Below are 17,852 nucleotides of genomic sequence, written 5' to 3'. Positions count from 1 at the left end.
AGACTGAATATATGGAATGTCGGTTTAGTAAGCAACGAAGTAGTGATGGGAGTGTAGTGAAGCTTGGTGAGCAAGATATACCGGTGAATGATTATTTCAAATATTTGGGATCCATCATTCAAAAGTATGGAGAAATTGATGGAGATGTAAATCATAGGATAAAGGTTGGGTGGATGAAATGGAAAAGTGCTACTGGAGTGCTGTGCGATCGTAGAATGCCATTGCGGTTGAAGGGAAAGTTTTATAGGACGACTATTAGACCCGCTTTACTATATGGTACGGAATGTTGGGCTGCCAAGAGACATCATATTCAAAAAATGAGTGTAGCTGAGATGCGGATGCTTAGATGGATGTGTGGAAATACAATAAAAGATAAGATTCGGAACGAAAAGATACGTAAGAAGGTAGGTGTTGCACCCATTGAAAATAAGATGTGAGAGAATCGTTTACGGTGGTTTGGACATATTCGGCGAAGGCCTAATGATGCTCCAGTTAGAAGGTTGGAGAAATGGGAAAATATATTAGTTAAAAGAGGTCGGGGTAGGCCTAGGAAGACTTGGATGGAGATGATAGGAAAGGATATGAATGCTTTGAACCTCACCGAGGACATGGCGTTGGATAGAAATGATTGGAGGAAAAGGATTCATGTGGAAGACCCAAAATGAATTTCTTTTTTGGTTCATATCGCTGACCCCAATTGTTTTGGGATGAAGGCGTAGTTGTTGTTGTTGTTGTTGTTGTCTGAAAATATCGAATATTAGTGTTTTCTCACAACAGCCAATAAAAATGTAAAAACATGGTGATATTTTAATTAAATATCATGATAACATCATGATATTTTCAAAACAATTCCTGTTTTTAGAATTTTAAGTATATATTTGTTATTCTTTGCTTATTTTATCTTTTAAAAACTTCTTTAATTACTTATATATGCATTCATTAGAAAAATGCTACTAAAACCCATTAGATCATATCTTTTTATTATTCTTTACAAATTTTCAGTATTTAAAATGCCAAAATTCTCCCACAAAGAACCCTCACCAGGGAATTGCAAAGAACGACACTAGTGATTATGTTTTCATTTTTCCATATTGCTCTGGTGAACTGCAGTCAAGAAATAATGTATTCGTAAAATTTGTGCACCGAGTAGCTCATGTCATTGTGCATAAATTAGGGTAGCTGCAAAGGAGGAGCAGCAGGAAAAGTTATCTCTACATGATCATTTAGATCTTCTGGACCACTACTCTTTCTTGATTGACATACTCAAAAGCAACTCGCTGCTAGTATTGTGTATAAATTAGAGAAATCAGCAAAAAAAAGTTCCAGGTTATGACAACAATGCAACTCATTTCCTAACATTACTTACTATCTTGATCCTGCCACCTCCAGCAACCTACTTAAAACATGACCATACGAGGCCACTATAATGGAAAAAATAAACAGTTCCATTGGATTAAAGCCAAGCAATATCAAGCCCTTTAAAATCAGAAAAATGACCCAAGATGTATACAGTGGAGTGGTGGATGAAACATGTATACACAGGAAACAAAAAAGAACAGAATTTACCAGCCACTAAGATAGACGATACAAAAATTTCCAAGAACCCTGTACAAGTTGGATAAAGCAGCCCGGGCTGGTTTGATGAAAAGAAATGCCATAGGCATAAAAAGCTATTGCTCCACTTTTAAGAGCATGAATGGTTTGGAATGGTGTAGAACCTACACCACAGGGTCACTCCAATTTATTCTCATCTATGTCACAGGGACTCGGCAAACTGGGTGCCGCACCCGCATCGCATCGACGTGGGTGCGGCACCCGATGCGGTCAACGGGACCTTGGGTGCGGTCAACACACCCAAGGTCATTTGTGTCCAATTTTTGGACAAAAAAAATGCTCCAAATTTTTCTTCCGGATGGAAAGAACGTGGCAGGGGGCCGCCGGCCTTCCGACGAACGCATAGAGAAAGGGGGAGGGCACGGCAGGGAACCGCCGGCCTCTTGTCGGCCCTTCGGCAAACAGAAGAAGGAGACAAAGAAGAAAAGAAGAAGGAGATGCATACCTGAGAGAGAGTTGGCGTCGGCGGCGGCGTCGGGGTTCGGTCGCACGCCGGGAGCGAGAGAGAGTGCACAATCGAGAGGGAGAAGAGGAGGAGCGCAAGGATGAGGGCTTCCCCCTCACCCTTGAGTGATTTAAAGGGCACGGGAGGATGCAAATCAGGAAACCCCAAAGGGGTTTCCCTTATCAGCGGAGGGGAAAAAGAAAACGAAGGCCCGCGGTTGCGCAGGTGTTAAAAAAAAATTAAAGGGAAAACCCTTAGGGTTTTCCCCGGACTCGGTTCCGGCCCGGGTCCGGGTCTGAATTTTTTTTTTTGTAAAATCGTGGGTTTTACACCAACCCCCAACGAGCAAAGCTCTCGGAGAGATGAGACAGCTGACCCTGGGTGCGTTGACGGCACCCAGGGTCATTTATTGTCCAAGTTTTAGACTTTATATATATATATATATATATATATATATATATATATATATATATTGCCACACCCCCGCACCCATGTGACATAGATTCCCATATAGTGTTCCATTCTGTACAATTATTAATACAAAAACAGTGCCTCTTATGCCTTTTTGACACATACATATCACACAAGGTAGCTTTCTTTATGCACATAAAGGTCATCTGCAGAAAGCACATAGTTGCAAAAAGTAAAGGAGATGATAATACAACATACCCGTCTAGGCTCCTTGTGGATCACTTTGATATCCTTAAAGCCAATAAAGGGGCGGAAAAGATCTAGAGAAGAATGTTGAGGAGTTCCAAAAGATATAACAATAATGAAGTGCATAATACCATAAGAAAGAAAATAATTGTCTCAAAGGATACGAGCCACTTCCCTTCTTGTACAGTCACTTGGAAGTCCTTCAACAAATAGCATGTTAGTGTGCTCAGAGAGAACATCAGGCTTTATCAGAGAAGTATCAGCCCTTTCAGGAAGTACAGGTGGAATGACAGGATTTATGCTTAGTGGATCCCGCCTTCTGCTAAGCAAAAGTGGATCGTCAAATGAACTTGAAAACCCTCCCAAACTTGTTCCAGCACTGACTCCACCTAGTCCTGGCCTAGGAAGTTCGCCAATACCCACAATATCATTGAAAGCATACGCACTAGATTTTAGTGATGGAATCTGCCGATATGTATCAGATGTTAGAAACTAATCCACAGAGATTACAATTCTAATCTGAAGGTAGAAAGACAATGGAAGACATCTATGTTCTGTTCTCAATGTAAGGTCAATTACATCATTCTGTCGGAAGTCTGAAGAAGGTAGAAGCGGATCACCAGTTCTCCACAAATGTTGGCTAGCCAAGGCAGATGTATCAGGGGGTACATAAGTAGGAAAACCAGCTGAAATTCCAGCTACATCAAGTTCTCTTCTAGCTGGCTGAAAACTATCTGTTGAAATTAACAAGAACAAGATATATTATAATTTGTTACAAGAAAAAAGTCATCATGAAACACTGCACTATGCTGAATCACGCATTGCAAGCAACAAATTCACAGTTAAGAAAATTCATCTATATCAAACTGCTGCAGAGAGATAACTAAACCAAGGGGATGTCTTGCTTTGAGAACATTATACCAAATGAATAATAATTTCAGGGTGATTCCCAAATTGGCACCTAGGTTTTCAGCATAATTAAAAAATGCACCCAAATTTTGTCATGGTTAATCAAAAATAAAAAAGAACAGCTTTGGCATTAAATTTATAGTGAAATCTCGAATATGATATTGAAACATTTATTAATCACTTATTTTCTCCTTCAAATTCTATTTTCTACAATTAATTGAACCGCTTTATTGTGGCATAGGGATAATGATGATCTAAATTTCAATACTTTTCAAGGATAAGTCAAAAACAAAAAAATCAGACATTGAGAGAGGAGGATGTCACAAATTAAAACCCACCTAATCCATAAGCCTTGTAACCAGTGTTGTGAAAAGCGTTGAGGCGTAGCGAGGCGCTCCACCAAAAACCGAGGCGAGGCGTAAGCCTCGAGGCGTAAAGCATAAGCCTCAAAAAAAAATTGAAAACTTTTAAAAAATTAGAAAAAAATATCTAAAAATACAAATAAATAAAGAAATGCTTTATTGATGAAATAACAACCAATAAGAAATAGAAAATCTCAAATAAGTACTAAAAAATATAAGATTAACATATAAAAGTAACTAAAAACTGATTACATAACTAAAAAATATATGAGATTAGCCTACAAAAGTTAAAATATATCAGATTAACCTATAAAAGTTAAAATATATGAGATTATTCTAAAAAAATATGAGATTAACATATAAAAGTAACTAAAAAACTGATTACATAACTGAAAAATATATGAGATTAACTAACAAAAATTAAAATATATGAGATTATTCTAAAAAATATGAGATTAACATATAAAACCTAACATCAAACCATGACAGTATATCATACACCTAACATCAAACCATGACAATAGATGTAAATTTAGCCACAAAGAACTTAGTTATTGTATTGTGGAATAATTAAAGATTGATAAAATTGATTAAATACTTAGTATCAAGAGCATTTACATTATTATGCCATAAAATAAGTTTGTTTGCATGTGCACACAGTGTTCTGGCCAATGAATGGAAACTCTAAATAAAGTAAAGTAAAAAGGTAAAGAAGACATGAGAGGGATCCCCAACATGAAAAGAGATCTCATATTTTTGTATGACATAAGAAGCGATCCAATACAATTAGCCAGAATCCTATATATTCCCAAACCTATACCATGTGCTTGAAGTTATACTATTGGATTTGATTCCTGAATTAGTTATACTTGTCAAATTATGTGTTGAAAATTGCGTTTCTATAAGCTAAGTAACCAGTGAAGCTATGGTTCTCTTTACCGATCCAACTGTGATTTGCATCTTTTTATGAGACAGCGTGCAAAATACAACACTCCCAGTGTGGATGCTATTGAGAAAGCAAGAACAGTTCAACTGTTACAGTTGTATAGACTGCAGTGAAACAACCCTAATGTAACTAATAGCATAAGATGGACTAACCAACTTTGCAGCAGAAAACTTTCAAAAGAATAAACATATGCTTCAGAAATCTTGTTGTAAAAAAAAAATGCGCCTCAGGCTTGCGCCTTGAGGCACAGAGGGTCGCGCCTCAAGGCGAGGCGTGCCTTTTGCGCCTCAAGGCGCGCTTTTTATAACACTGCTTGTAACCCAAGTACAATTGATATTCTAATCTATGTCATAGGGACTCCGCATAGAGGCTGCTGCACCCACGTCGATGCAACGCGATGCAGGTGCATGTGCGAAACCCGGTGCGGTCAATGTGACCCCGAGTGTAGTCAACCTGCACCCAAGGTTATTTTTGTCCATTAAAAAAAAGAGGGACTTGAGAATACCTCGAGAATGGGTAGGGGTACCTGGAAACACCCCCCCTCCCCAAAGGGCGTGCCTCGAGCCCCCTGCACCGAAGTTATATATATAATTCAAAATATATATACCTTCCCACACCCCGCACCCAAGTTTTTTTAAAGTGCCGCATCGCCACACCCACACCTATGTGACATAGATTCTAATAGTCTGAAGGTAAAATGGTACTTTACTAGTACAAACCCAAGACAGGTTAGTGATAACTGCAGTTTATTTTTAAAGATTTTTGTTTTTTATTTACATCAAGAAAACTCTCTTTGGTGCCCTTTTGACATTTTCCAAATGTCAGGTGCATTTTCCAATTATGCCAAAAACTTAGGTGTCATTTTGAAAACTTCCCTAATTTCAGCTATCAATCACAGACGAGTAAGAGAGCCGTTATCTCTTAATTTCACATGGAACATAAAGGGTGAAACTCTTTAGTGTTGAGAAGTGTAATATGGTTATATCATATTTGTAATTGTATGTGTATTCTTGTACATAATATTGTTTATGAGGGGCATTCTTGTATTTTAAACCATGAAGGACGTCCCCCTTTAAGATGTATCTTTTTCAGTTTTGCTAGCTAATGAAGTTTTATGGTTCTCTCCTATTCTTTTCTCCTTTCATAGTGGTTGCCTTATCTTCTTGAATTTGTATGTGGTATCAGAGCCATACACAAATCAAGATTAGGGCTCATTGGAGTGCAACCGAGGAGGAAAAAATTCATTCTGCATTGATGCAATCAGACCTCGGTTTGCATCCCCCCCTCCCCCTTGCTGACATCAGCACAGTTGAAGGGAAATCACTTAAGTGAGGTAAGGGATTGCTAGAGTATGATTTTAGAAGTCATCCAAATCAAAATTATCGCTGATTGGACAACTATTGGAATTTCTATGGTTTTTCTTTGAATTTTCTGAAAGTGATGATAAATAGGATTCTGTTTTGGATTTGTGCATATTCTGATCATATCAACGTCTGCTAGTAATTGGATTTGGGTGCTTTTGGGTCATTTTTACCTAAGAAATCAGATAATAGTCATTTTGTGTAGTGTTTTGGTGATTTTGGTGAAGTTTTGAGGCGGTGACTGAATTTTTTGGGTGCTGTCATAGTCGACTACTATAGAGACCTTATTTCTGTCTCATTTGCTGTTGTCTGTTGTGTTTACATGCATTGTGCTCGTTGGTGTTGAATCTTGGTGTTATTGAAGCTATCATTAACAATATTTTGGCATAGTTGATTGGTATATGCTGATTGTAAAAGGGCTATATCTTGGTTGTTGGTGTGAGCCCTTTGATAAAGAAGTGCCTATTCTGTGTGTCTTGGTGCTTATTTGTTGCTGGTTACTTGTGTTTGTGCAGGAATATCGTAGTTTGAGGATTGTTGGTGAAAATAAACAAGGGAAATATTCAAATCATACCCATAAAATTTGACAGGACTAACTTCTCATATTGGGCAGAATTTATGCAAACGGTGATTAAGGGGAATTGATACATTAGGTTCTTGGATGGGACCAAGTCTAAGCCTAATGTAGAAGATGCGAACTATGAGGCAAGTCAGATTGGGAAAGGAACAATGCTAAGGTGAAATTGTGGCTCTTGGGATCGGTAGAGCACAATATTTCAGTGAATATCATGAAGTATGAAAATGTCAAAGATGCTTGGGTCTATTTGAAGCAAGTTTACGAGCAATCTAATTGGGCAAAGAGGTACCAACTAGAACAAGAGTTGAAGTCTTTGAAGCAAGAGAGTGAGTCAATTTAAGACTTCTATGCTCTTTTTCAACAAGCATCAGATGCTTTGACATCCATGTTGAAAATATTGAAGTGTGATAGATGCAATGAGTGTGTTGAGTGATTGGTTTCCTTATAGCGGTTCGGCCCGAGTTTGATGGTGTTCGCAAGATCATACTTCATCAGTCCTTTATCCCTTCTATGGTGCAGACTTTGGCTGAGTTACTTGCAGAAGATACTAAGCTCAAGTCTCTCAGTATCCAGACTCCATTAGAGTGTACTTGCGGTAACCCGTCAGTTTGGGGGTCAAGGTGGTGGTAGAGCAAGAGGTCAGTCTAGTGGAGGTCATGGGGACATGAGTCATATCTAGTTCCATTATTGCAAAAGTTTTGGGCACATGAAGAACTCTTACCCAGTCCTCAAAATGAAGAAAGACAAGTTGTAGCTGTCTCCAGTAAGGAAGTCCCACTGCTAATGCCAGTTCAAATGATGTGAGCAGTATCAGTCCTCAGATTGGTGTCTCATGTGCAAAGTTCTGTTGAGCATGTGAGTGGTACTCAGCAGCTATTGGAGCAGGTGCAGCAGATGCAGTAGCAGCTTCACCAGCTCCTTGCGCAGTCAGCCACTTGTTAAAATATGTTCATATATATGTAACATGTATATATAGTAATATATATACATATTGTTATGTATATATTTTTATGTTCATGTATATATATGTGTGCATTCACATATATAACAATTTTTCTATCTTGTAATAGGAAATACCCACTAGGGGTATTTTGATAATTTCACCATGTAATAGGCTATGTCATGTAGGTAATTATGTACATGTAATAGGCTCTGCCCATTAGGGACAGAATGGTGTTAAAGTATGGTATTCAATTATTTGACAGTTTACCTGCAGGAGAAGAAGAAGAAGAAGATAGACAGACAGTCTGGAAAACACATTCCTCAATCTGGAAACGTGTGGGCTGCTCTATACTTTATAAGTTTATAACTTCCAAATGTAACTTTTGTTAGAAAATGATATTCTACCATTCAAAACACAAGATGAGGCATAGAGAGGAGAGAGAGACTCTGATGGCTGCAAAAGAACCCAATTAGGGTCTGCAGTATTGGCTTCCCATTAAGTATATACTGGTACAATTATTAGGGTACGAAAATACCCATTACATAACAAGTTAAAATTACAACATGTCATTAATGAGCATGTGTTTAAATAAAACCTAGTTAGGTTTGGATCCTGAGATCCAAGCCCAGTTGTGAATGACGATGTCTTTTCACCCTCCCTCAAATTGTACATGGTTTTGAACCATGAACAACTTGCATTTTAACATCCAAAATATGTCCTTGATAAGCCCTTTTGTAAACAAGTCAGTAACTTGATCAGCAGTCCGAACGTATTCTGGTTCAATTTTCTTTTCTTCGACCTTTTGTCTTACAAAATGTTGATCAATTTCAATATGCTTGGCACAACTGTGGTAGATAGGATTAAATGACATGTTGATGGCACTTTGATTGTCACACAAGAGAATACATTTAGAAATTGATTCTCCTACTTCTGACAGCAGGTGTTTGATCCATGTTACTTCGGTTGTAGCAGCTGCCATTAATCTATATCCAGCTTCTGTGCTTGACCTGGCTATGGCCTTTTGTTTCCTACTGCTCCAGGAGACAAGATTTAGGCCAATGAAAACATAGTATCATGAGACTGACCTACGTTCATCTGGATCTCCTGCCCAATCTGTATTTGTGTAAGTAAGAAGTTCATGCATGTGATGACCATGCATACTCTTTTTGTACAGAAGACCATTGAAATGAAATGGGGATCTTCGAAATACGAGCTTAGATTCACAAGGACAAGTGTCAAGAATGACATTACAGCATAACCCTTAAAAAGGGTATAGCTGGAAACAAAATAAAAAAAAAATGTATTCTTTATTGATATGAAAAACCAATTGCTTAAGAAGCATTGGAATAAAATACAAAAGGGGTTGCACCCCTTTATATAGACAGCTGAAAGAGGACTCAATAGAGAGCTCAGTCCAACAGCTCTATTGCTAGTCAAGTCTGGACAGGACTTGACTAGCAACAGTCATTCTAGTTCAAACTGAACTAGATGACATAAAGACAAAAAATAAAAATAAAGGAAAAATTACAAAAAAGAAAGAAATGAAAAATATATTTATATATATATATAAAATAATATTATATTATTATATATATATATGTACAGTTTTACATTTTAACACTTCCCCTCAAACTTACGGTACAATGAGCGAAAGTTTGTCTAAGAGAAAGTGAAATCGGGGAGCAGTGAGAGGCTTTATAAAGAAGTCTGCTAACTGATATTCTGAAGTGACATATGGCAGATCAATTATCCCGTGTAGATATTCATCTCTGACGTAGTGACAATCCATTTCGATGTGTTTGGTGCGTTCGTGGAATGTTCTGTTACTGGCAATGCAGATCGCACTTTTGTTGTCACAACACATTTGTGAAGCCTTTGTTGCTTCAGCTCCCATGTCAGCAAGCAGTCGTCAGAGTCAAACTACTTTCATGGTTGTGGTTGCCATGGCTCTGTATTCAGCTTCGGTGGATGAGAGAGATACTTTATGTTGCTTTTTACACCTCAACGAAATCAATGATTCCCCTAAAAAGACACAAAAGCCAGTGGTTGAGTGTTTGTTATTGGGATCACCTCCCCAATCAGCATCAGTATATGCAATTAAATCAAGAAAAGAAGAGGAAGATAAGAAAAGTTCTTGTGAAAGAGAGGACTTGATGTATCTGATAATACGCATGACTGCTCTCATATAAACAGAAGTAGGAGCATGTTGAAATTGACTTTCTGTGTGAACAACATGTGTTATATCTGGTCTGGTAATGGATAGATAGGAAAGTGCTCCGACAAGCTGTCTGTAAGGAATAGGGTCTGCAAGAAGTTCACCATCATCAATCTTCATTTTAACATTAACAACTTCGGGAGTGTCAACTTTCTTATCATCAGTAATACCAGACCAGAAAACAATATCAAAAGCAAATTTAGTCTGAGATAATAAATATCCTCTAGGAGAATAAGCAACTTCAATGCCTAAAAAATATCTCAACAAGCCCAAATCAGTCATTTCAAAATGAGATTTAAGAAGTCTTTTGATTGTTTCAACTCCCTGTTTATCGTTTCCGGTGATAATCATATCATCCACATAGAGAAGAAGCGCAATGATCCCTGCATCAGAATTCTTAATAAACAAAGCAGTGTCAGTTAAACAGAATTAAAAACCAATATCAATCATAACACGACTAAACCTATCATACCAAGCTTTTGGTGCTTGTTTAAGTCCATAAAGAGCTTTTTCTAAGCGAAGTACTTTACCCTTAGGAATACTTAGACCAGGAGGGGGTTCCATGTATACTTTTTCAACTAGCTTTCCATTTAAAAAAGCATTTTTGACATTCATTTGAAAAATAGACCATTTTTTTATAGCAGCTAAGGCAATTAAGCTTCGGATAGTTGTCATACGATCCACCGAAGCAAAGGTTTCTTCATAATCAATCTCATATTCTTGGGCATAACCTTTGGCTACTAAACGGGCTTTATATCTTTCAAGAGTACTATCACTCTTGGTTTTAATTTTATAAACCCATCGACATCCTATAGTTTTCTTCCCTGTAGGAAGATCTTGAATATTTCATGTAGAAGTCTTTTCAAGCGCATCTAATTCAGCTTTCATGGCTTCTATCCATTTGATATCATTTTTTGCTTGAAAATATGTGAATGGTTCATTATATGAGTGAATTAACGCAATAAATGCCCTATATGTGGGTGAGAAAGACTCGTATGATACAAACTTTTCTGGAGGCCTCGAGACTCTGGATGATTGTTTAGTTGGAATGTTAGAATATTTTTCAAGTGCACATGGAGGATTAGACTCTTGTCGCCTGGAATATTGAATACTAGTATCTCTATGAACTTCTTCATTTTCAACATTAAGGTCAATAATTCTATGATCATCATCAAAATTACAGTCAAGTTCATATTCTTCAGATGTTGATGTTAGATTTAGCAAAAAGAAGTACTCAGTGACGTCTTTTAATTTTCTAAAATCAAAGAAGCTCTCCTTTTCAAGAAAGGAAACATTTCTAGACACATATAGTCTATTATTTTTTAAGTCAAAACATCTATAACCTTTCTGTTTTTCAGCATATCCTAAAAAGGCACATGGAATCGCACGAGGAGAAAGTTTATCATTTTTGTCAGTAAATATGAAACATTTGCACCCAAATATTCTTAGTCTAGAGTAGTCTGGAGAAATGTTCATAAGCTTTTCAATAGGAGTGATATTTTGTAACGAAGAAGATGGCATCCTATTAATGAGATAGGTGTCAGTTAAGGCAGCTTTTGCCCAAAAGTCTTTCGGGACTTGATTTGCTATTAATAAAGTCCTAGTGGTTTCTATAATATGGCGATGTTTTCGTTCTGCCAGTCCATTTTGTTGAGGTGTATAAGAACAAGATCTTTGATGTGTGATGCCATGCAATTTAAGATAATTTTGAAAATTTGTGGATAAAAACTCTCCCCTTGAATCTGTGCGAAAAAAAAGTAATAGCATTTTGAAACTTGTTTTTAACCATATTATGAAAAGTTTGAAAGTATGAAAATACTTCAGACTTATGTTTGAGAAAGTAAATCCACGTATGTCGGGAGAAATCATCGACAAAAATAACATAGTAAACAAATCCTCCTTTAGAAATTACTGGTGCAGGACCCCAAACATCCGAGTGTATTAATTCAAGTGGTCTAGAAGAGAAAAAGGTTCTGTTCTGAAATGGTAATTTTTTCATTTTGTCGAGAATACAATCTTTACAATCAAATGATTCAGAGTTACAAATTTTCCCTAAATTTGGAAAATGTTGGATTTTGGCTATATGTAGGTGACCAAGTCTCTTATGCCACAATTCCAACTCTATTTTTTGAATATTATAACAAAAAACTTTCTTCGGCATTTCAAAAAAATCTATGTAATAGAGTCCTCATTCTCTATGGCCTTCCCCAATCAGCTTGCCTGACTGGCTACCCAACAACCATGAGAAGAAAAAGAAATATTACACCCATAATCAGAAATTTGAGAAACAGATAAAAGAATTAAATTTAATTTGGGAACATGTCTAATTTCTGGAATAGAAAATTTCTTTGTTTTATAAATTTTTTCAAAATTTCCTATTCATTCTATTTCAAGAGAAGTCTCATCAGCAGTAAATACCTTTGACACACTTGTTTTATTTTTAACACATTTGGATAGACTTTGATTATTTGGGGTCATATGAAAAGATGCACCAGAGTCAAGGAGCCAAGAAATTTTACCTGGATCAGAAAAAGATGAGGTTGCTGCGTCGATTGAAGCTTCAGATGAGAAAGAGGCACCTTTGATGAGAGGCTGAAGAATCTCCATTAGTTGGGCCAGAGAAACTGGTGCATCCTGATCTTTAGGCTCCGATCCAGCAATTGCAACTCTTTTTTCTCTCAACTCCTTAAGTTTGGGACATTGTGGCCTGTAGTCTATGTCACAGGGACTCGGCTAGCATGGTGCCGCACCCGCGTCGACGCGACTCAACGCGGGTGCGGCACCGGGTGCGATCAACCCGACCCTGGGTGCATTGACTGCACCCAGGGTCATTTTGGTCCATTTTTTTGTTTTTTGTTTTTAATTTTGCCCTATGAAATGGGCTGCGGATGGTCCATTTTTTTGGTTTTTTTTTTTTTTAAAAAATCCCTATGAAATGGGCTGCAGAATTTAAAAAAAAAATTGAGGGGGAGGAGGGCGCTGCCCCCTATAACCCCCCGCCAGGGGCGGCCCCACCTGGACCCCCGCCCACTGACCGCGCAGCGGGACCCGCGCTGGAGGGAACCCCCGAACCCCCCTTATATATATATATATATATATATATATATATATATATATATATATATATATATATATATATATATATATACACACTTTTGCCCCTGCCGCACCCCCGCACCCGGGTTTTTTGGAAGAGCCGAATCCCCGCACCCGCACCCATGTGACATAGCCTGTAGTGTTCTGGTTCATGACACTGATGACAAATAACTTCTTATGATAGTCACCATTTTGTCGGTTAAAGTGAGGAGGCCTATATGATCGAACATGATTCCCTGGTCTAGACACGGCTAAAACGAAATCATCTTCAATTTTTAAAAAACCTTTCCGGAGACGATTTTCTCCCATTGTTAACTCTTCAATAGTTTCAACAATAGAAGGAATTTTTTCCCAGTGAAGTAGGGCTGATTTAGTGGTTTCAAATTCCGGCCTTAATCCAGTGATAAACTGGTAAAAATGTTCAGCATCGAGTTGTTTCTAACGAAGCTCGATGTCTTCAGCACAATGCCACTTTGGTTCTAAAAGGGAAAGTTCTTCCCAAAGTTCGGACAACCCATTGTAATATTCACGAATAGTTTTGTCTCATTGTGTCATCATTCAAACTTTTTCTTGGAGGTTGCACACGTGTGCAATATCTTTAAGGGAATACATATTCTTAAGGTATTCCCATGTCTTATCGGCATGATCAAATTTGGCAAGACTTGAGCATTTTTTAATGTCAACGCTATTGATAAGCCATGAGATATTCTCCATTCTTTTCATTTCTTCTCGTATGAGGCAATAGCCTTGATTTTCTCTTCTTCCAATAGAGGGACCTTTTTATCTCCCTCCTTTTTAATAAGAGATAGCATAGGTTCCGAATCGGAACCATCCACAATCCCTCATAGGCCTTTTCCCCATATATGGTGCTTCATGATTGAAGCCCATGTTACATAGTTCATTTCGCTTAGTTTCATAGGCATGATGGTGACTTTATCATTGTCATCCAACAATTACAAGGAGAGAAAGAATAGGGATAGAAGAGAAACAAGAAGAAAAATGAAAAAGAAAGAAGAAAAAACAATACAACAAGATGTGAAATCTTCCCCAATGAAGTGATAAAACACTTCTCTTCAAGTGGTGAACACTTTTGCAAACAGGCACGGAAATCGAGGCAGCTTTTCCTCAAGATTTAGTACTTTCGCAGCTCTGATACCATGAAATGAAATGGGGATCTTCGAAACACGACCTTAGATTCACAAGGGCAAGTGTCAAGAATAACACTAAAGCATAACCCTTAAAAAGGGTATAATTGGAAACAAAATAAAAATAAAAATGTATTTTTTATTGATATGAAAAACCAATTGCTTAAAAAGCATTGGAATAAAATACAAGAGGGGTTGCACCCCTTTATATACACAGCTGAAAGAGGACTCAATAGAGCTGTTGGACTGTGTCAATCCAACAACTCTATTGCTAGTCAAGTCGGGACAAGACTTGACTAGCAACAGTCATTCTAGTTCAAACTGAACTAGATGACATAAAGACAAAATAAAAATAAAGGAAAAAAATTACAGAAAAGAAAGAAATGAAAAATATATTTATATATATAATAATATTATATATATATATATATATGTATAGTTTTACATTTTAACAACCATCACCAATAGTTCCCTTCAAATATCAAAGAATGTGCTTAATAGCTTTCATATGCCCAATATACAATTCATGAATGAACTGAGATACCTGATTGACAGAATAGACAATGCCAGGCCGAGTGAAGGTAAGATACTGAAGCATTCCTACTATCCTGCGATCTCCTGTAGGGTCCTCATACAAATGTCTATCTTGGGAACTGAGTTTCTGATGAAGTACACTGGGTGTGCTTAGAGGCTTGCAATCTGTCATCCCTGCCTTGCTAAGAACATCAATGGTATACTTATGTTGGGTAAGTGTCATGCCTTTAATAATCCTGTTAACTTCTACTCCAAGAAAATATCGCAGTTTACCAAGATCCTTCATCTTGAATCTATGGTTCAGAAGTTCTTTAACCTGTTCAATATGTTCATTAGAGTTACCTGTAATGATAATGTCATCTACATATATCAATAACAGAGTAACTATATCTTCGCATTTGAATATGAAAAGAGAATGATCAAGAAGAGACCGCCCAAAGCCATATTTTTCTACTTCAAGAGAGAAATTGTCAAACCAAGATCAAGATGCCTTATTCAGACCATATATAACTCTCTCTAACCTGCACATGTATTCTTTGGAGTTCCCTTTTGCATACCCAGTGGATTGCTCCATATATACTTCCTCCTTCAGAGTTTCATGTAGAAATGCATTTTTCATAGTTGACTGAGAGTCCACTGGTGCTCAACAGCCAATGATAGTATGATTCGGATAATGCCCATTTTCATGATCGGACTGAAGGTCTCATCATAGTCTTATCCTTGCTCCTGTGTGAAGCCCTTGGCAACCAATCTAGCCTTGTATCGCTCAATAGTATCATCTGGCTTATACTTTATCTTATACACCCACTTTGACCCCATCACATTTCGATTGTGTGGTCTGGGGACAATATCCCAAGTGTCACATTCACGAAGAGCCTCCATTTCTTCATTCATAGCTTCAATCCATCTCTTAGAATTTATTGCTTGATAAAATGTTATGGTTGATCTTCCTTACTTAAAGAGGTTAAGAAGAGTTAAAAATCCATCGTGAAGTTGTCATAACCCACCTATCAATAGGATATTGAGGCCGAGTAGACCTTCTGTGAACAGGGGATGAAATAGAAACAGAAGGAGAATTCAGCTTCTGATTAGAGCTGGAGAGCATCTCCTTCTCACGTCGAGAGTAAACAATGCCTTTATACCTTTCGGGGGCCAATACTGGTTCAGAAATCACACTTTCCTGAGTCCTTTGTGCGGCAATAGACACGTTTTCTTTATCTCTTTAATTACATTCTGAAGAACAAACATCATCAGCACTAGAAAAGAGATATGAGTTCAACCAAGGGTGATAAACTTCAATTTCAGGAGAAGTATTAGCATTATGATCAAAATTTGATTCATCAAATACAACATTTTTTGATATTTTGATACGCTTGCTTACGGGATCATATGTCTCATTTATAATCATCAGCATACCCCACAAATCTGCACTTTAAGACCTTACCCTAAAACTTGTGTTGCATTGAACTGTCAACATGAACATAACATACACACCCGAATACACGTAAATCATGATAATTTGGATGCACACCATGCAAAGAGAAATAGGGTGATTTGTTTTCCAAGATGTTCATGGGCAATCGATTTATGACATAGACCGCTGAATGAAAAGCCTCTGCCCATAAAGTAACTGGAAGGTTACTATCATGCATCATGCTCATTGCACTCTCGACAATATGGCGATACTTTCGTTCAGCAATCCCATTATGTTGAGGTGTACGAGGACAAGACACCTGCTTAATTATTCCATTTGTATGAAGAAAATTAATAAAGTCATTTGAAGAGAATTCACCCCCTCCATCACATTGGAAACAAATAATGTTCTTAGAGAATTGATTTTGAACAAAAGAATGAAAATTCTGAAATAACTTGAAAGTTTCAGATTTATATTTCATAAAGAAGATATTAATGTATATCGAGAATAGTTATCAACAAAAATGAGATAATATCTAGTGCCAGACATGGAAAGAACTAGAGCTGGACCCCAAACATCAGAACATATAATTTCAAATGGTCTTGAAGCTCTTTTATTAATGGAATGAAATAGAAGAACATGACAACTAGAACATTTTTTATTATCGACATTTAAATTTAGACTTGACTTGGGAATAAGACTGCTTGAAACAAGCTTATCAATAAAATGGCTACTATAATGTCCCAGACAACCATGCCAGAGATTCGGCTCAATACATTCAAAAAGACTAAAAACACTCTCAGGAGGAACTGAAGAAGGTGGTGATGTGAGCTTCAAGGTGGAATCAACAGGTCGAACACGAGTAGAAGGATTCTCTTGGAACACGTACATATTCCCTTATCGTTTTCTTTCAGCGAACGTTTCCCTCATGTGAAGGTCCTTGACACGAACAAAAAAAGGAGTAAACTCAACTGAAGCATTAATGTCATCTATAAGTTAAGAGACGGAAACAATATTTTTCTTGATGTTAAGAGCATGAATGACATTTGAAAGAGCAATAGAAGAGTTGGACATAGGAATTACAGAGTTTTCAATGTGCGAAATATGGTAGTGAGACCCATCTCCAGTGACTATATTATTTCTACCAACATAAGGAACAAGATTTAGGAGTTTACCATCATCACCAGTGACATAAGTAGCTGCACCAGAATCAACATACCAAGTGCCTTGATCATTTTTTTTGAAATTCAATTCAGCCAAGGCAGATAATAACAGCTCTTTGACTTCTCTACTATTCTTCAATGTATTTGTTCTCTTTCTTGTCTCTGATTGCTTGCCTCTATTTTGAGGGTTAAACCAGCAATTGGCTTTGATGTGCCCATTTTTGTTGCATAGAAAGCAAGTAGATATTGGCCTTTGCCTCTGCAAATTAGGAGGCATACTGGGTGTAGGTAATATTCCACGAGTTCCTTGATCATTCCTCTCTTAACCTCCCATTTTCCAAGGCAAGAACGTCTTGTGCTCCAATGGGAGTGTGAATACCTTCAGAGAATCCCTTTAAAGTCACCTCATACTGCAAGAGCTTAGCACAAAGATCTTCAAATGTAGGTAAGTCTGGCAAATATAATAAGGAA

At 37.4% G+C, this 17,852-nt stretch overlaps 1 protein-coding gene across 1 annotated transcript in view; it reads right to left on the bottom strand.

Annotated features, from left to right (window-relative positions):
- Positions 1–17,852, bottom strand: part of LOC149815125 (RNA-binding protein 1-like) — a 67,653-nt gene that overhangs the window by 33,624 nt on the left and 16,177 nt on the right. Inside the window, exons 2-4 of the mRNA XM_089990308.1 lie at positions 3,296–3,450; positions 2,881–3,181; positions 2,729–2,790 (exon numbers count right to left, since the gene is read on the bottom strand). Of these exons, the coding sequence (XP_089846434.1) occupies positions 2,729–2,790; positions 2,881–3,181; positions 3,296–3,450 (518 nt within the window). The remainder of the gene's footprint in view (positions 1–2,728; positions 2,791–2,880; positions 3,182–3,295; positions 3,451–17,852) is intronic.

This window comes from Nuphar pumila, chromosome 15 (assembly GCF_984573655.1).
Source record: "Nuphar pumila chromosome 15, dmNupPumi1.hap1.1, whole genome shotgun sequence".
In the NCBI taxonomy this organism is placed as follows: Eukaryota; Viridiplantae; Streptophyta; class Magnoliopsida; order Nymphaeales; family Nymphaeaceae; genus Nuphar; species Nuphar pumila.
The sequence above is the reverse complement of the archived record's forward strand: the minus strand, read 5'-3'. Positions and strand labels throughout refer to the sequence as shown.